General features: G+C 44.3%; 1 protein-coding gene across 1 annotated transcript; it reads right to left on the reverse strand.

The window, feature by feature from the left end:
* Positions 1 to 1,055: 1,055 nt before the first annotated feature.
* On the reverse strand, positions 1,056 to 15,929 carry LOC111966775 (LIM domain and actin-binding protein 1-like). The gene is made up of 11 exons (XM_023991692.2): positions 15,699 to 15,929; positions 14,235 to 14,391; positions 13,116 to 13,161; positions 10,250 to 10,633; positions 5,892 to 5,952; positions 5,257 to 5,351; positions 4,934 to 5,008; positions 4,801 to 4,852; positions 3,062 to 3,132; positions 2,829 to 2,962; positions 1,056 to 2,622 (listed from the first exon to the last, which is right to left on the reverse strand). Exons 2-11 carry the CDS (start codon positions 14,354 to 14,356, stop codon positions 1,512 to 1,514), a joined length of 2,151 nt encoding a protein of 716 aa, XP_023847460.1. The 5' UTR covers positions 14,357 to 14,391; positions 15,699 to 15,929; the 3' UTR covers positions 1,056 to 1,511.
* Positions 15,930 to 20,979: the final 5,050 nt, after the last annotated feature.

Raw genomic sequence — 20,979 nt, forward strand, 5'->3', positions numbered from 1 at the left:
GGGGGGGGGGCTTGGTCAGGGAAGTGACCAAGAACCCGATGGTCACTTTGACAGAGCTCCAGAGTTCCTCTTTGAAGATGGGAGAACCTTCCAGAAGGACAACCATCTCTGCAGCACTCCACCAATCAGGCCTTCATGTTAGTGGCCAGATGGAAGTCACTCCTCAGTAAAAGGCACATGACAGCCCGCTTGGAGTACACCAAAAGGCACCTAAACGACTCTCAGACCATGAGAAACAAGATTTACTGGCCTGATGAAACCAAGATTGAACTCCCCAAATGCAGGTGTGCCAAGCTTTTTAAATTTTATTTCACCAGGTAGGCCAGTTGAGAACAAGTTCTCATTTACAACTGCGACCTGGCCAAGATAAAGCAGAGCGACAAAAAAAAAACACCACAGTTACACATGGAATAAACAAAAGTAGTCAATAACAATAGAAAAAAAAGTATATATATATACAGTGTGTGCAAATTGAGTATAGAGGTAAGGCAATAAATAGGCCATAGTAGCGAAGTAATTACAATTTAGCAAATTAACACTGGCGTGAGATGTGCAGATGATGAGCAAGTAGAAATACTGGTGTGCAAAAGAGCAAAAAAAGTAAATAAAAACAATATGGGGATGAGGTAGGTAGTTGGATGGGCTGTTTACAGCTGCAGCAATCAGTGAGCTGCTCAGATAGCTGATGCTTAAAGTTAGTGAGGGAGATGTAAGTATTGTAGCGCATACCAAAGACGATGCTGTAATCGCTGCCAAAGGTGCTTCAACAATGTACTGAGTAAAGGGTCTAAATACTTATGTAAATGTGATATTTCACTTTTTAATATATACACATTTGCACCAAAAAAATGCTTTGTTATTATGGGTTATTGTGTGGATTGAGGGGGGGCAACTATTTAATCCAGTTTAGAATAAGGCTGTAACGTAACAAAATGTGGTAAAAGTCATAGGGTCTGAATACTTTCCCCATGCACTGTAATACATGTATCAAAAGGTGGTTATTTCCATTTTCATTGTTCGATCTACATGTGTATAATGAGACTAGAGGTCACTGAATATTTTATAACAATTTCTTTATTCAAATTTGAACAATGATAACCAGCAGAATACATAATATGGTGGAAACCCTTCCAGTCCTTACAGCTATCCTGCTGTTCTGATAAAACATACCACCTTAAAAACATTCATAAAACTACTGTATTTTCAAATACAGACAAAAATGTGTCTCATTCACTGGGTTCAGTTCATATTATCAGCATTTGTTTGGTTTGTACCATCTTCCGGACAAACCCAGAGCTAAGGTAAAATTTACATAGATAAATTACAATGAGTAGTAGTAGAAAAGAAAGAAACTGACATCACACTAAACACAGTCAGACACCATTCCTTAAGTTAAAGGGAAATGAAGAGAGAATCTACATTTCAAACAAAAAGGAGGGGCGGAAGTTTACAGTCAACAGCCTGTTGATTATGTCTAATAATGTTCCTGACTTAATAAACCAGAGTCTCTTTCAGTCCTCATCTTCCTCATAGTAGCGGTTCCTCTTAATCATCTCCTCTACAGACACAGCCTCCTCGCCATCCCAGAAGCCCACATCCTGAGACATGTGGTTGGTCTTGGGTCTAGGCTCCGCCTCCGGAGACGAGGGGGGCGTGACGATCTCTGACGAGGCAGTCTGGCAGTTTTGAGAAGGTAACCCTTCCCAATCTTCTTCTCCCTCCATCTTCTCCTCTTCTTGTTCTTCATCATCCCAGTCCTCCTTCGCTCCCGGTTCTTCTTTTGACTCTAGTGATTCGTGGTGGTTCTCTTTTAGAGGTGCTTCTCTCCCCTCCTCCTCAGAGCTGGTTTGGACATCCACATAGCTGTCGTCAGAAGGTGTGTGGTAGTCAGGTGACAGGCTGTCAGATTGTTCCTGGACCTCTATGCTCTGTTCCTCAGGACTGGAGGCCGGCTCAGGCTCCCTGTCCTCCAATGAGCTCATCCTCTCCAGCAGTTCTGGCTCAGGATTGGCTGTCTGACTGGCAGCAGGGGCAGGAGTATGGGAGGGGCTGGCCAATGAGAAGGGCTGGCTACGCTCTTTGAGGGAGGAGCTCCTGCAGAGGGTGGAGCGTTCGGTGGACTCTGGGCTCTGGTCGGGGAAGGCCGAGTCACCCTCTGGGGGCCACTTGGCACGGGATGGTCTGCCACCGGAGCTCCCGTCTGAGGTGGGGCTGGACCCCATGTTACCCCCCTCTCCATCTCCTTCGGTGCGGGGAGGCCAGGAAATCTTCAGCCGACGTGTCTCCACTGGCTTGTCCTTCTCTGCGGAGATCTGGGTACGGGTCTCTAGGGAGGCTGTTACCACATTGACCTTGGCCAGTGGAGACTCCTCTACTGCTGGGCTGATCAACAGTGTGCCGGTAGAGGCACACTTCTTCAGCTTGTCTTTGGAGAGGGAGGTGACCTCTGTGGTCTGTTCGGTCCGCTGTTCCTCCCCAGCCCCACTCTCTCCTTTGGTCTCCCACAGCTCCTTGTGAGGGCGCAGGCCAAAGCCCTCGTCATAGTTGCCCTTGGCCTTGAACAGCTGACAGAAGTGAGGCTTGCAATAKACATGGCTGTGCAGAGAGGCGTAGGTTCCCAGGCTGTCCAGCAGAGGGAGACAAAACACACATTGAGAAAGACAATCCTTTTTATAATCAAGCAGCATAAACCCTCATCCTTGAAAACTCAAGAGGAACAAGACTGTGGACCTAACAACAATATAAGGTCCACTAACAGTGAGGTTCACAGATGTTTAAACAATAAACAAACAATTCCTTGCTGCATGGCATCTGTCCAATCCACTTACCTGAGCTTGGTGTTGCAGTGGGAGCATCTGAAGCAGGTGTTGTGGTAGACCTGTTTGTTGGCCACCAGTCTCTCCAGAGGGTAGACGGTCTTCTGACACGACACACAGCTCTCCTGTGCAGGCAAGCAGAAGCTCTGTGCACACACAACATAGAGGCATTCAAGGCAGGTTAGTTAGGAGCGTGATTGGTTTTCTCTGAGAAAATTGCAGAAAAAAGGTACTGTTGAACTCACCCTGGGGTTCTTTGGCTGAGCTTGGTCGTTCTGGGTCGAGGATACAGAGGAGGTGCCGATACTGGAGCCTGCTGTAACATGAGACTAATATCAGCAACAACACCAGAGGGAGCTGTTGTGAATATACTGACCTAATACACAGAGTACCCCAAACATTAGAAACACCTTCCTATTATTGAGCTGCCCACCCCCTCAGAATAGCTTTAATTTGTCGGGACATGGACTCTACAAGGTGTCGAAAGCATTCCACTTAGAAGCTTGCCTACGTTGACGCCAATGCTTCCCACAGTTGTGTCAAGTTGGCTGGATGTCCTTTAGGTGATGGACCATTCTTGAAACACAGAAAACTGTTGAGCGTGAGAAACTCAGCGTTGCAGTTCTTGACACACTCAAACAGGTGCGCCTGGCACCTACCATAACCTGTTCAAAGGCACTTAAAACTTTTGTCTTTCCAATTCCCCCTCAATGTCACACATACACAATCCATGTCTCAATTGTCTCAAGGCTTAACACCCTTCTTTAACCTGTCTCCTCCCCTTTACCTACACTTAATTGCGCATCTGGCCCTTTAATTGGCATCTACTGTGCCGTCTAACATGCCGGTCTAGCAATGGTTCTGTACTACTGCTGCTCATTTCATGGCAAAGTTTGCAAATAGATACTAATGCTATACTTCTGCCAGGTAAGCCTACTTTGCAATTAACATAATTGACAAGGTTTTGGGGATAGTATTTCTGTTAACCCACAAGACGGTTATCACATCAACTGGCTACTAGTGATGGGCATTCCGAGTCTTTTCTGTGAGCCAGATCATTTGGCTCTGGATCCCAAACGGCTCTGTTCAGTAATGCTTAGAAATGGACCTAAAACCATGAAGAAGAAAAAAAAACCATAATTTAAAGCTTAAAACATATTATTATGTCAGATCGTGAAATGTGAGTTCAAATATATTTTTTCCTGAACAAATTATGGCCTGAACATAATTTTTTGGGGGGGGTCAAATTGAATGCATGTGGACCAGAATCAGGCTCACCTTATATTGTTCCTGTACTACGAATTACCATCTTCAGTAAAAGAAGGGCCATTCGTTTGCGATCGACCCATCGCTACTGGCTACACATGGAGTGATGAACATCAGCACCCCACAGACAGACGGGGCAATATTGCTGGAACTTAATTGGCAGATATTGTGTTAGGTTTGGCTTTTTAAGCCAATAGTGGCTAACCAGGGGTGGGATAATGTCAATGTTGCATTCGTTTGTAGCTGGGAGCTTGCGGTGTCTGATACTTGAGAGATTTATATGACAGTTTGTGATGGAACAGGTGAATATTGCATGTACTTTCAGAATTGCTTGGCGAGCTACTGGTAGGTGGCCTGCGAGCTACTGGTAGGTGGCCTGCGAGCTACTGGTAGGTGGCCTGCGAGCTACTGGTAGGTGGCCTGCGAGCTACTGGTAGGTGGCCTGCGAGCTACTGGTAGGTGGCCTGCGAGCTACTGGTAGGTGGCCTGCGAGCTACTGGTAGGTCACAACCAACCTGTTGGAGACCATGATACCGTTTGAAGTGGATTTAACAAGGGACATCAAAAGGGATCAAAGCTTTCACCTGGATTCACCTAGCCAGTGTATGTCATGGAAAGAGCAGGTGTCCTTAATGTTTCGTACACTCAATGGAGGAGACATAAATGACGGACAAGAATATAGATTTGGTGAAATGTAGTGGTGGACCAAAATAGTTACCATTGCTCTCTGTGGAAGAGGCTTTCCTACTGTTGGGCTCAGAGTCCGAACCCTGAGAGGAGGAGATGATGATTTAGGGATGTTTCAGATATAGACACACACACACACACACACACAGAGCACAGTTTCTCACCATGTCCCCACTGCCTGGAGGTACATTCTCCTTCTGTTTGCTGCTACAGAGGAGGTCTGAGTCCAAATGATCACTCTGTCAGAGAGAGAAAGACAGGGACCTGTTTTACAGTTGGGATAAGTAACCTGCACATGACAGGTTCTGGCCGGGATGGGCCTGAAGTTTGGTTTGGTTTATTCGGATCCCCATAATGCTTTTGCCGAAGCCATTCTTCCTGTGGTCCAGAAGTTATTACTTTGAGCTGAAGTTCAGTCAGATTTGAGAAGTGCAACCATAGACATGGTAGTTAGTCTTCCATGGCAGTGTAAAAGACAGGTACTCACGCTGACTGAGGAAGATAACGCCTCGGTTTTAGACACAGCAGCCTGGTACATGGCCATCCTGTCCCTCAGGGGCATGGTCTCCATACTCCCTGCATCTAGGAGACAGACGGAGAGAAGCGCAGGTTACACACGCACAGATAAACACCTTGCGCTTAAGCTATAGAAAGGAAAGTACAGGCTATAGATTCAGCACAATGCAGACTGTGGGTCATGGTGAGCGTCCCAAATGTCACCCTATATAGTGCACTACTTTTGACTACAGCCCCATAGGCTTTGTTCAGAAGTAGTGCACTATTAAGGAATAACATACTATTTATTACGTAACCATGGTGTTTGTCAGGCTGTGATGGGAACAGGTTCACGGGGGAATGGAAAGAAAAAGCCGTCTTCCTGTAACTATCATTCTTCCTGTAATCACTGGGGCATTCTGCTGATCATAGCACAAGGAGTGAGCCCCAGCCCTCTCCATACAGTCTATACCACTGAAACAGCTACAGCAAGGAAACAACGTACATATGTTTTAGTCTGTCTGTAGTTCTGTGTGGCCTAGTGAAACAATATACTCATGGAGAAGAATGCATTTGATTTAACTCTGGTGCCCCATTCCGTGTGTGTCCCCCTCAGTGTAATAGTACCTCCAAGTAGCTGGTCCATGTTATCAGTGATGCCTCCGATCCTCACAGGTGCTCTGGACACCTGGAAACACAGAGCCAAGCCACGCTATCAGGACAGCATATTCCATTTAGGTAGCCTTTACATTGTAGACTCAGCAGGCTCTGAACATACGGACTAATGCCAGCAGCACCTGCATCGTGGTTTGCATACAGAACCATATGATGCTCACATACTTAGCTCTAGGGTAGCATAAACACACAGTAGGAGAGAACCAGGGCCATCCATCAGACAGTTCTGAGCCCTGTGCTCTGACAGAAGAGGAAAACAGGAGTGGAGAAGAGAAGAGGTATGGCAGCCTGTCAGTGAGTCAGTCAGTTCCAGTAGCAGCCTGGCTTGTTGTCCAGCTCTCCCTTCTTGGCTGTCTGCCTCTCCTTCCAAGCCCTCTATACTCTAATCCCCTTATGAGCTCAGTGAGATAGAGCCTGGGGCAGAGCCTGGGGCAGATAGGGGTGTCTGCCTTGCCTCCCTCAGACTGTACCGCATCACTGTGCACCTCCCAAATTTTGTAACAATGCAGAGGGCTCCGTATATCTCCGCATTGACATGATTGGTTGACATTAGGTGGGGGCGGGAGGTCCTGTATAAGCAAACTCACGCCCTTGACAACTTCCTTCACGACAGCTCTGCTCCATGAAGCACAAGTAGTATGAATGATCTGACTTCTGCAGAGGCTGCATGGCAGTAAATGCTGTACGGTCACTGCAGACGTTGGATTGACTACGCAGAGCCTTTTAGCCAGAGTGTGATCAGTGTCAGAGATTAGAGGAGCAACAGGGTGTCACAGAGCCCTGTGAGGCTGGGACTGCAATGGGCACAGCCTTAATAATACACAGACAGACAGTGGGGGATGGGAGGAGGGGTCAAATGGTGGATAAAACCCTGAAATACAAAGAGGAGAGAGTAGTGCTGTTCCGAAGGAAAAGTCTTTATAGCGTTGTGCGTTTGTGGCAGTCTGGATTTTAGATCTGCATTGGCAGAAAGGGGTTGAACGTGCTGCTCCATCCTCCAGAGTGGATTAATCTAGGCTCTAGAGGGAGCCAGACCCCAGCTGGCCCAGACGGACYCCAAGCGGAGAGACCCCTCTCTAACCCAGCCAGAGGGCCCCCTCCCAAACCAAACCAAGACTCAGCCGATACYCTCTCCAGACCATGGTCACGGGTGGTGCCTCAACAATATGGGGGAGGCTGTAAACAAACAATAGGCCAGGAGGCAGCTGAGCTCAGAGGAACTGATCAGCAAGCCAGACAGACAAAGAGCTGACACTAATCCCACTGACAATTAAAACCCCCAGAGACAAATCGAGGCTCCTCCCTGAATCATACCGCCGGCTGGCTGGCTGGGCATCAGAGCAATAACAAAAAAGGTCCATTCAAAAATCAGTGAGTTTTAGGCTATATATAGCCCAAAACCACCATTGACAAAAACATGAAAAAGTCCTTGATTCACTGACAGTAACCATAATTCACCAACCATAGTGCAGTCGGTGTATAGGCTAGCCCTCCCATCAAAGGACTCAATTCACAGCGTAATGCGCTAGAACCTAGTAAAAACATTAAACTAGCAAAGAAAGCAAACCTCAAATACAAGGCGGAGACTGTTTCAGAGCCGCATCAATACAAGTGAGCTTATGGAGATCCAAGGTTGAGACCAAACAAAGAACAAAAAACATATTTACCTCTTGCAAAGCAACGCAAGGAGCTACAGGGAGAAGCAGAGTGGAACACAAGGAAGAGGAAAGGAGTTAAGCGCTCATGTCTGTCCTGGAGGAGCTTGGAACATCMACAGCAGCTAACTCGATTCTGTTCATTACACTGTGGCTCCACTGGACTGGTGCCTCTCCTTCGTCCTTCCTTTCTGCCTCGTCACAGTCACACAGAGAGAGAAAGAGAGAGAGAGAAGCAGAGAGGGGGGCATATGGGGGGGGGGAGTGGGGCTGGAAAGGAGGGAGGGGGGTGAAGTTGGGTCAATTAATTTCCCAGTGCCTCTCCCTCGTGGCCGTCTCCTCCAGCGAGAGGAGCAGGAGAAGAGAGAAGGAGGGGCAGAAGGAGAAGGCCTTGCTTTGATAAGCCAGGGAGGGATTGTTATCAGAGGAAGCTCAGTTTCTTCTCTACTGCAGTAATGTGCATGCCTGCCCCATGACATCACCACCTCTCGTGGAGAGGGGCAGGGGCTGAGCTACAGGTCAGGGAGCAGGCCAGGCACAGGGCTGGTCGTGGGTCGAGGGAAGGGCAGCCCAGGTCACTTCCTGGCTGTCAGCTGAGAGAACAAGAAAGAGCTGCTCATGTGCTTAATAAATGGAGGAAGGTTCAGCCAGCTGGGGCGTGGCAACTTGTTAAGCCGCTACAAAAACACTCCTCTGATCTGATGTCCAGGCGGGCGTCCATCTTCAAAGACCGAGTAGTAAGCTAGTTAACCCACAGCACTGGCTCTGATTTTTTTTAAAGTCTGAATCTTGATCAATGGTCAACTAAAACTCTACCTCATAGGAAAGTTACATTGAAAGTCTGGCCTTTCACATTCAATACCTAACATTTGTACAAGCCAGGGAAAACAAACWAAATAAAAACTGTTAGTCTAGACTCTAGAGTAGAAAGGGTGAAAAATGTCCTTTGCTTTTAAATGAGCTCATCGAAACTGAACAAAAACGCAACATGTAAAAAATGTTGATCCCACATTTCATGAGCTGAAATAAAAGATCCCAGAAATGTTCCATTCGCACAAAGCTTATTTCTCTCAAATTTCTGCACGTCCCTGTTAGTGAGCATTTCTCCTTTGCCAAGATAATCCATCCACCTGACAGGTGTGGCATATCACGAAGCTGATTAAACAGCATGATCATTCCACAGGTGCACCTTGTGCTGGGGACAATAAAGGGCCACTAAAATGTGAAGTTTTGTCCCACAACACAATGCAACAGATGTCTCAAGTTGAGGGAGCGTGCAATTAGCATGCTGGCTGCAGGAATGTCCACCAGAGCTTTTGCCAGAGGATTGAACGTTAATTTCTCCACAATAAGCCACCTCCAACATTGTTTTGAAGAATTTGGCAGTACGTCCAACTGGCCTCACAACCGCAGACCCACGTGTATGGCGTTGTGCGGGCCAGCGGTTGCTGATGTCAACATTGTGAACAGAGCGCCCCGTGGTGGCGGTGTGGTTATGGTAGGGGCAGGTATAAGCTATGGACAACGAACGCAATTACATTTTAATCCATGGCAGTTTGAATACACAGAGACACCGTAGCGAGATCCTGAGACCAATTGTCGTGCCATTCATCCGCCGCCATCACCTCACATTTCAGCATGATAATGCACTCCCCCATGTCGCAAGGATCTGTACATAATTCCTGGAAGATGAAAATGTCATGGTTCTTCCATGGCCTGAATACTCACCGGACAATATTTGGGATGCTATGGATCAACGTGTATCAAGCAACTTCCCACAGCCTCTGAAGAGGAGTGGGACAACATTCCACAATCAACAGCCTGATGAACTTTTTTTTAAGGCATCTGTATTCCCAGTCATGTGAAATCCATAGATCAGGGCCTAATGAATTTATTTAAATTGACCGATTTCCTTAAATGAACTGTAACTCAGTCAAATATAAAAAGCATTTATATTTTTGTTCAGTATAATTGCTAAAATATACTAAAGTACCAAAGGTTTACAGTGCATTTAGAAAATGGTTCCATGTTGCCTTTATATCGACACAGCTGTTAACCCCAGAGGGAGCATGAGGAGGATAGGACAGTGGTTGTTTTAAAGAACCCCTTTGATCTGCCTGAGGACATGTTCATAGCTAGCCTATCTCCAGGAGTGTTCTGTAGTGAGATGAGAACAGTCATAGCAGTGCATGTGACAGGCAGCATGACTAACCCCAGGAGGACTCTGACCCCTGGAGAACACGACACCTTCCATTCTAGAACAGGAACAATGAGGACACACAGACTAGTTGCCTTATGAACCACAATACTTCAGCTTCAGGCAGTCCTCTGACCTCAGATTAAAACACATGKGGCTTTTCTTTAGCAAACCCATCGACTAAGTCACCATCAGAGCAGCATGTGTAATCACACCACCTGATCCACACAACAACACTCTCCTAATACCTAAACAATAGAAGTGTTTCCATTCAGCCAATAGCCATTCTCACTATTTATGTGACGGAAGATTTGAAATATAATGTAATGTAAAGTCAAGTCAAGTMATGTAAAGAGTAAAAAAGGTGTCTCTGAATATGTTATACGAAGAAAAAAAATATCCTGTAAAAATGTTTTTGTAAAAACATGCTAGTTTGTAATCAGTGACTTTGGACTTACTTTGATCTGCTGGTTCTCTCCTTTCTCAAAAATCATCTTGAGGTTGTTGAGGGGCATGTTGGGCTTCTCACTGGGGACACAAGGTACTTCTGCTACTGCCTCCTGCCTCTCTGGGTCTCTCTGCTGCAGTTCTCTCTCCATGCCTGGTCCTGCCTGGTCCTCAGCGGCTGTGGGGCTGGTGTTGGGGTCTGGTGAGAGAGGTGGCTGGGCCTGAGTGGCCTGAGGCTGGATCTGATGCTTGGCTTTAGGGTTTAAGGGGAGTAAGCAGCGAGTGTGGGGTAGCGGGGCGCAGGACGTGGCTGAGGACTGGACAGGCTGCTCCCACCACTTCTTCAACACACTCAGGTTGCCACTGCTGAGAGTTGGGGGCAACGGATCTGCAGCCTCGAGGAGGACGTAAAGAGAAAGTTTAGTTTATTAAGATATCCATTATATTCACCAGGGCTACTCCTCAACTTGTTCATACAGTCTGACTAGCAGAAACATAGCAATGGCATAAATCAAAAGGGTGTACAGTTTGTACAGTGTGTGCCTAATAGAATCCAAGAATAGAATCATAGAATAGAAACACTGTGGAATTCAACCCAGAAGGGCAATGAGGGTAACAATATAAGCAGCATGTGAAGGAGATAAGATACAGAGACCAATGTGTAATTGGACAAAAAAAACGATACCAGTCACATCAATAGTTTCAGGATACAAGAGTAAGAGTCTCCAACCGCGTTCTAATAAAGCTACAGTTAGCATTCAACTGGACTAGCATTCAACTGGACTAGCATTCAACTGGACTAGCATTCAACTGGACTAGCATTCAACTGGACTAGCATTCAACTGGANCAACTGGACTAGCATTCAACTGGACTAGCATTCAACTGGACTAGCATTCAACTGGACTAGCATTCAACTGGACTAGCATTCAACTGGACTAGCATCTTTCCAACAACAAAACCTCTCCCTAGCTAACCCAAACAGCTGACTACAGTTTCTCATGCTCATCAAATGACTAGGATTATGACTAGAACAATTTAAGGGATGTTTAACACAAGATAGGCCTACTCATGAAAAATATCTCAATGCTGTCTTTCAAGTAAACAACTGAAGCATTGTCCTGTGTTGACATAACCATGAAAATAAGATAAGTGAAGCTGAACTAACGATTTACAGCCATTTAAATATGCAGTACGGAATTAAGCTCTTACAAATTTGTATGAATTGATGACATATTATAAGAACTGCAATATATATACTGAGTATACCAAACATTATGAACACCTTAATATTGAGTTGCGCACCCGGCCCATGTTGACTCCAATGCTTCCCACAGTTGTGTCAAGTAGCCTGGATATCCTTTGGGTGGTGGACATTCTTGATACACATGGGAAACTGCTGAGTGTGAAAAACCCAGCAGCTGTGCAGTTCTTGACACACTCAAACTGATGCGCCTGGCACCTACTACCATACCCTGTTTAAAGGGACTTAAATATTTTGTCTTGACCATTAACCCTCTGAATGGCACGCACAATCCATGTCTCAATTGTCTCAAGGCTTAAAAATCMTTTTTTAACCTGTCTCCTTCCCTTTACCTACACTGATTGAAGTGGATTTAACAAGAGACATCAATAAGGGATCATATCTTTCACCTGGATTCACCTGCTCTTTCCATGACAGACTGACCAGGTGAAAGCTATGATCCCTTATTGATGATATCCAGTTGGCTGTGTGAAAGCCTGGTAACCTGGAGACCAGTTGGCTGTGTGTCTGCCAGGTGGAAATGATAAAAGCCTTTAGTAAAGATGGAGCTAGCCCACCCCCCTACACCAGGAGAGAGAGAGAGAGAGACAAACAGAGTGGAAGGGGAGCGAGAGAAAAAGAAGCCTTGACAGTGAGGAATGCTGATAAATGTGACTTATGTTGATTGATAATCCAACTGTATTATGCTAACATGTTATTTACGTTTCACCAAGAGGGCACCATTGTCAAACAGAAAAGGGTCAGTTGAAGGAAAGGGAACAATCCAGGAAAAGAGAAAGCAGGAGACCTGCGGCATGCCTCTCCCCAAACTGTGAAGAATTTACCTAATTTTACATTCTTTGAAAATACCGTGAGCCTCTGCTAACAGTGACAACAGCTAGTTCTACACCACAACCCAGGTGTAAACCCCAACATCATACTGAGGAGTCCCAGACGCAAACTGAGTCTTTGCATTTGCCATGTACACAGTTCAGTTGTCCCCTCCCCCCACTGGTTATAAATACTGGCACTTAAAATGTTATACTGCTTGAGCACCCGCACCTCTTATAGAATATAGGCTTCAAATTATTGCAGCACTTCCCCACCTAAATATATATGTAAACAGTATTGTCACCCAAAATGAGTGCCAGCACCTATTTCAATCCACTTCTAGCACTGCTTTCAATGCAGTACACCAACTGATGGTCTACCTATGCCAGACACCTACCTGGGATTGAAAAAGTCGCTTAATGAAGAAGAAAAAAAGTCCCTGCCGTCTGTTTATATCCCCTCAAGTGCAATTCCCGGGCCGAGCCAACTGACCACCCGGAAGAGTGGATGTATCGGCAAGGTGGGATCAGGCATTACATTGTCTTCCTTCATGCCCGTGAAGTGAGTGACCACCCAGGAACAAGAGCAGCGATGTGAAACGACAGTGGAGGTATTATCTACCTTAAGATTAAAGTCTCAATATAAGGATTAAGGCTTTTCTAGTCTAGCCTCTAACTGCAGCATGTTGACATCCGTGTGTGTGTGTCTCAGAGAGAGAGAGAGTGAGGATGAGTAAGTACATGTGAGAGAGCGAGAAATAGCTTTGTTAGATATTTGCACTTTCCAACCCTGACTGGATACTTACTGCTTTCTTCCTCTCCGAGTTGCCCTCCTCTGCAGCCAGTTGGTATCTAGGAAGAGGATAGATGGGGTTGTGAGCACAGGCCTGCATCATGAGGTAGTGCCGTTTACAGCCCTGTTTTAGCCTCTACAACTAAAACTAGTTGGGCGTTTGTGGGGATCTCTTCTAATTCCAATTATACACAAACATGGATCAACGCTGTCTCCTAGTGGTCAGACACTAAAACCTTCTCAGAATATCAAAAATATGAAACTACGCATGTCAATGACCCTGACCATGTACCAATTATAAAATCACAAAAGGGACGTTTCAGTCAATAAAATGGCCTACTAAGACGCTGGATGGTAATTTGGCGGAATAAAAGWCATTTCACAGGAAGTTCATCTCAGTTGACTTATTTTGACTATTTAAAATAAGAACTGTCGACATCAGTGAAACTGGAATAACAGGTTTGTGGCGATGTTATGGATAAACATTCTACACAGAAAGGGAAGACAAATGTCAAACTGTAGAGAGGTATGAAGGGGGGACAAATCCAATCTCAGACATGTAATAGTCAGTGCTGTTTCTACAATTGGCTAGACAAACTGGTAAAAATCTAGCCTGGTCCATTATCAATTTGTCCTCTTGCCTCTCAATGACAATGAGAGACAATGAGTTGGCATGATAGCACAAGCAGACTGGCACTAAGGCTAGTAGAAATCAGCAATGTTATCAAATACAGTTTCAAGCCATTTAATGTTCTTATTTTGTACTGATCCAGCAAGCACAGACAGGACAGGAGGGGCCAGGACAGGTGAGGAGAGGACAGGACAGGACGGGACAGGACAGGTGAGGACAGGACAGGACAGGTGAGGAGAGGACAGGACAAAGAGTGGCAGTGAATGGTGATCTATTACTAAGGTTTCAGGCAGCAGTGCATACTAGGATGGAAAAGCCATCAGTGGTCAGAAGTATGTTTGTTTCTACCTTGATACAGGGGTATGTATAATAGAGAGAGAATAGATACATCTGGGTGAGTTTAAATGTGAAGAGTCATTGATTGAGAAGAGAAGATAATAAGATGTTAGGAAGTGAGTAACAGTCACAGTATGGGTAAATGGGAGAGAGTGAGAAACTTACTTGGAGAAGCGCTCAGCAATGGCGTTGTTCTTGCCTCTGGTGCCAACTATGGACAACTCCTTAGCTGTGACTCTGACGGAGTGGGAGGCCCACTGTCTGCGACTGAACGGAGCGATGGCCATCTCTGTTGTTCTCAGGGAAAAACTGCTCTAGCTGGCTGGAGGGTGAAAAAAAAAATAGGAGGTCAAATTAACCTCACAATTCTACCCTAGACAATCATACTGCCCATGCACTCTTCTGGAATTAGAAATCCTTCTAAATAAAAAAACTCAGATGCATTTGCTTCATGAAAGCAGGATCTCAGCATGTGGGAGGAGACTCTATGACCGGTACGTCTATGTCTGCAGTGAATGACAGTAGGCTACAATTGTGTTAATTACTTGCGGTTCCTATGGATTGAATGAATGAATCAGCAGTGAGTAAGGCAATAGCCAGCACACAGCAGCTACTAATCCACTTCTCATCATTGAGACATCATGAAGTTGAAGCCCCCAAGCTACTACCAGCAGGCACAGGCCTTCCCCAGTCATCTCTYTGTCAGAGTTCCGTGAACTACCCACCTGTTTCCTGGGATGTCACACAGACTGACTGGAATTCAGTGCAAGCAGATGCATGCGCTCACTCTCAGCCTAACTGTCATTACATGCACTCTCATTTCAGGATTACACCAGACAAAAACAATATGGATGATGAGGATTCGAGTTAGGGAACATAGTACGGTCTGAAACTATTGGTTTAAACTGTMCTTTTTGAACAGAGGTATGGCGAGACAGGTAGACCTAGACTATATATTCCTTTACAAGAAGAAATGAGACACCTTCCTTCCACACATCCAGCACAAACCACCGTGATGATCTCACAGTTATTATGAATATATTGAAGTCAGCAAAAAAGACGCCATTTAGCAGGTTGGCATGTGTCTAGCTCATAAAACATGGGCCTAAACACTTTTGTTGCGTTTATTTTTTTGTTCAGTATAGAAAGAGATATGCTCTTTAGTTTAGTGCATGCATTCAGGAAAGTCCAATTTAACAAGAGTCAACTGGTAGCCAAGAGCTAGCCTTGACAATTTCTCTTCTGCTTTATCCACTGATCGAACACTGCGCATAGATCAAGTCAAAATATCACCTTAGACAATGAATTTTGGAAATTGCCAGCAGCATATGATTAGCTATGCAATAAAAATATAACTAATAGTAAATGACTTGAGTACAGAGAGCAAACAGCTAAAATGATTAGTCCCAACTTAACTCCCAGCTTTCAAAGCATTATTTCCAGACTGATAAATACAATAAGCCTTTCTTTTTTTTTTAGATCAGCTTAAAATAAATTACTGTTTCTTTTCTCGTTCGTGATTTACAGACAAGCTGTTTTGCATCACATCTCTTGAAAACAAACAAACAGGCTTTTAAAAATAATCTCTCACCCCATAAAAATTCTGAAGAGCTTAGGCACATTACTTACCTTTGAGGTTGTCTTATGAGTCCTCTCTTACTACTTCAACTTCACTCAGTCTCTTTGCCTTCTCTCTCAGTCTTCAAGCCTTCTCCTCAGTCTCTTTGCCTTCTCTCTCAGTCTTCAAGCCTTCTCCTCAGTCTCTTTGCCTTATCTCTCAGTCTTCAAGCCTTCTCCTCAGTGCCTCAGTAACAGTTTGCTGTCTTGCACTGCTGTGTGCTCATAGAAGTCTGTAATATGCTTGGAGATGGGAGGGGGCAAATGAAGACCATGAGACTCCAACCAATAACGATGCAGAATTTACTTCCACCTGGCAGGTACAGTCAGAGTCCCTCCCATCCAAAACGCTGTGTTCCGGTTTACACTAGATATCACACCCACAAAGTCAGATTCCACAGCCACAAAGTCTATATTGGCACACCAAAAAAATTGCTTTTTGGTATTAATTCAAGGTTAGGGTTAGGCATAGTTTTAGTAGTGTGGTTAAGGTTAGAGTTAGGTTTAAAATCACAATTTAAGAAGAGAAATTGTAGAAATGGGCATGGTCTAGCCATAATTATGACTTTGTGGCTGTGTTAACTAGTGACAACCCTGTGTTCATGAGGGTGAATCTAAAAGCAAACAAGGTGAGTACATACAGTACAGCCTACACCTCCAACACATTATGACATAAAGGGAAGAATCCCACTCAATTCCTGGAAGTGGCACAAGCTCCGCCCACCTTCTCATGAGGTCAAAGGCTGAGGATGTGAGTCGTTCACAATCAAGACAAACGCCACTGAGTGTCTGGGATCAAAAGACTTGAGACGTCTTATCGCAATCAAACCCATGTTCTCATCCCTCTTCAACTTAAAAGGTCTGTCTGTCAATAAACCCATACCAAAATAAATCCTCTGTACCTTGTTGTTCCTCTAAGATGTTTAAGACATAATACCATGTGGTTAAACAGGACTGCTAAGCTTCAGATAACGTGGCACCAGGGTCTAGGCTACATCAGTGTCACATCACTACAGTCTAATCCAAACCACATGATTCTACTGTGTGTGTAGGGCAGGGTTCTGTGTTGCTAAAGCTAAACGTAACCTGACAACTACGGCAGACAGGATTTCAGAGAATACAAACTTGGTTTCATTTAAAGTTGTGTAACAGTCAAAACCCTCTGTGACTCAGGATAAAACTCTCTCTCTGGCTTTACTTTGGAYGGTCTGTGTGTCTTTGGAGGAACCACAGTTGAAACATTCTTTTGGCTTATCCTCATTACATGGCATCCATGCTAAGAATGGCTGACTATTCAATCACTCATTTATTACAATGAGTATACTCCATATCTGCCAGACTGTCAGGTATTTCATGCTGGCTCTACGCTCAACAACAGGCTGTATACGTACAGGTAACTGCCAAAATAAAGGAAACGCTTGATTTGAGGGATACAACGTATATTGAAAGCAGGTGCTTCCAAACAGGTGTGGTTCCTGAGTTAATTAAGCAAGTATAAAAATTCCCAGTAGTTTGGCTACCTTAGCTAGAAGAAGATATCTCAGTGACCTTGAAAGCAGGGCTGCAATCCAGCGAGTAGATTTGGTTCCTTGGAAGTTGTGGAAATGGTTGTTCCTTAACCAGTAAAACTTAACGTTTTTTTAAAGTTCTGAGAATGGAAATGAACATTGTTCCTGTTCTGGGAACGTACATTTTTAGGTTGCAGGGAGGTTCTGGGAATGTTTTACTCTGGTTCCCTAAGTTTTCCTGGGAGGTTTTATTAACATTCTGAGAATGGAAATTATAGGTTATTTGAAGGTAAATAACTGAGAATTTTTCAAAAAGACATTGACACTGCTAACTTAACTGTTTTGAACTCCAAGCACAGACACATGGAAATTAATTTGCTTAGCCATTAATCATGTAAACACTTATTTTTTTGTTGCAGTGTCAGTGAGATTAGAACCTACAATATAACCTTCTGTTCTCTATCCATGGAATTGGTCCATTGCACCACCAGGATGTAGCTAGCATTCAATGTTCTTTTAACTCGTACAAAGATGTTTGATTTAATCTTTTAAATCTATAACAGACCCCATTTCGAAGAAGAAAAAAAAAATGCACTTATTAAGATCAGGTGTGGCCAATTAGTGAGCATGGCCAATTAACAAGATAGAGGATAGAGAGATTTTTGTTGAAGCTGAGAACGGAATGTTTTTAAATAACTTTCTTAGAACATTCTCTGAACGTTACTAAAGTAGTCTTGTGGTTTTTATGGAACGTTTTCTTAACATTCTCAGAACAATTTGAGAACATTACTTTACATAGAACCATGAGAAAACCTGTAAGAAACATTATGCTGAAGTACTGAAATTCCCACAGAAGAATGTTTCTTAACGTTCTCTGAAATTTGAGGATGTTCCCAATGTCTAACCATTTGCAGGACATTCCTAGAACATTACCGAAATTAAATGTAATCATGTTTGAACTTATGGTAAACGTTCTGTAATGAAATACCAAGAAAATAACTTTTTTTGTCAAGTTCCTTAAATGTGCTGAGAGCCAAGAAAATATCGCTCTCACCAAGCTCTAAGAAACATGTGTTTCTCAGAATGTTATGTGCAAGCTAGGAAAGGAGCATAGTGGGTTTAATGTGTGTCTCAGTCACCAGAACAACCCAATTGAACACTTATGGGAGATTGTGGAGCAGCGCCTGAGACAGCGTTTTCCTTCACAGTCAACAAAACACCAAATTATGCAATTTCTCGTGGAAGAATGGTGTCGCATCCCTCCAATAGAGTTCCAGACACTTGAGGAATCTATAACATGGCACATTGAAGCCATTCTGGCAGCTCGTGGTGGCCCAACGCCCTATTGTTTCCTTTATTTGGCAGTAACCTGTACCTAAATGCAAGCAGGGGCCTGTAGACATGTCCCTTAAGCAGTCATCTAAATCTCAAACAACATGACATCAGCAGCAGGGATCAGAATGTGAGAACTGTTTCCCACAATGAGTCAGTGTTTTGTGTAACATTGATTAAATCATGAGATCCAATCAACACAGAAGGGCCTATTTGGAAACCCATAGATAAAGATACTATGATCAAATAGACACAAACAAACATTGTGGAGCGGAAATGTTGTTTTGGGCTCGGTTTTGGCTATCCCAGCCTTATATATTTGGAAATTAAACTCTGTTCCTGTTTGTATTAGCTGGGACTGTCATGGGAGGAGAGAGGTGTAGGCCTATATATAGAGATGCTTTTCTCATTAATAAAAAGTAAACATTTGCCCCTTAGTTGTTCTTATCCACATGTTGAGTAATAAAAGCCATTTCAAAGCCAGCCCGGCCTGCACCTCCTTTTGACTGTACAGGGGCTGTTTCTACCACTTCACTGGTTTGCCTTGCAGTAATGAGTCTCATGGGGTAGGTCTGTTCTGTTCCCACTAGTCCTACATACACCAAACAACAACGGTACCTCATCACTGAATTTGCTTACTCACACATTAAAGTTGGGCTTTGAAATATGACTTCTCTCTACGCTTTTGCAATTGGATACAATTTCAGAACTCACAAGAACTAGTATACAGGAGAAATCAACTTTTTTAGAACGAGTTAGGTAGCTGAATCGTGAATCATGCCAACCATGTAGGACTCAGTCACTTCACGCCTACTGGCTGCCTGTCAATGTATATGCGGTCTATACCCAGCTAGCACATCACGTTACTTTAATGAAATCAAAATATTCCTAAAATTAGAATTTGAGACCGTTTGACAGCTTGCTTTACAGCTGCATGTTGTCAGCTTTCATTTGGAAATTTAATGATAGCTACTTTAATGCATAATTTTCTCAGGTCCAGAAGAGGTACAGTATGAGGGATAGCTAGCCTATCATGTCTGAAGAGGAACACTAAGGTGGTACCCAGCAGTTACTGTGTTGTCTAAAGCCCAAGCTGATCGATGCTCTGAGTGCAGACCCTGACTTTGTGCAGCAGCATTCAGACTCTCTCAGACTAGTGTCCCGGCGTGAGTACCAGCAGGTCAAAGCCCTCACTGACGTATTAGAAAAGGCCCGGGACCTTCTGGACCATGTGATCCACAAAGGAGCCGCTGCTGCAGAGGAGTTACTGCAGTTCCTGATAGTCAATGAACTGCAAGAGACGTTTCCCCAACTTCCGTTCCTCAAGAATGTCAATGAATCATCAAAGAGCTGCAGGTCTACTCCTCTTAAGTCTAACCTGGGGGATGTAGCCGCCCTTCTATTGGACCATATTTACTCCATAAACCATTCTTGGGGAGGCTGAAAAATGATGCACAGTTTTACATTTATATTTTGTTGTTTATCTAGGGGGAAATTAATTTACCAGAAAAAGAAGACAAACCATTGAGTCAGAAGAAACCCTTCCTGCTAAACAGACATGCAAGAATAGTTAGTTTCCCAGCGCTTAATTTGAGCCAGATCCTGCCGGAACAGGATCCGGCACCTCAGATTTGACTTTGTTCGTTTCGGCACCTATTTACCCGGATCCAGTACCTCTCGTGGCATGATTTATTACATGTTTCACTGTTCGCACTGTAAACATTCTAATAAAAGCGATGAGTGTTAAATCAAGTTGCCTCCTCCTTATTTCTCCCACCCCCCAGGAAGACAATCATGTAAAAGTGCGGTCATCCTTCTGCGTAATCATCCTATCCTGCCACACTGATTCCAGACCTGCTCTCTTATTTGCACATGGAGGTTATGGGGAGGGCCGGTGGGGTAAGTAACTGATCTTGACACAGGTCTTGGTAGTGGTGGTCAGCTAGTGAAGAGGTCCCTACGTAATCACGTCAACAGCCAAGGTTAGTCGTCTCCCTACTGAATTTGAAATGTGGGAAAGCCAAATAAAAAATGGATAAGAAAAGGTCATCGTGTTTGATGACATGTTGATGACAAAAATCCAGAGAAAGCTGGTGTATTGAACCCAGAACGAGCCAGAGAACAGTCAGTGCCAGAGGAGAGGAGTGAGGGCAAACTGCTCCTGACGGCAATGCCTTAGCTAGCAGCGCTGTTTTTCCCGCTAGTTCAGTATCACCACTGGCACCTTCACTAGTCCTTGTGGGAGGTTTTGAAAACACTTCTTCTGTACTGTGAAGTTAATCGGAATATGTGCTTCATATTGTCACATAGGCAGGAGGCCTATATATTCTCATATGTGTGTTCTGCTGTAGACTACATTGATTTATTTACTCTGGCTGCTGCGTTGCTATGTTGTGTTTGTAACTTTTTMTCACAATGAGTTCCGGTACTTCAGAGCCACACAAGCTCACAGA

This window comes from Salvelinus sp. IW2-2015, linkage group LG7 (assembly GCF_002910315.2).
Source record: "Salvelinus sp. IW2-2015 linkage group LG7, ASM291031v2, whole genome shotgun sequence".
Lineage (NCBI taxonomy): Eukaryota > Metazoa > Chordata > Actinopteri > Salmoniformes > Salmonidae > Salvelinus > Salvelinus sp. IW2-2015.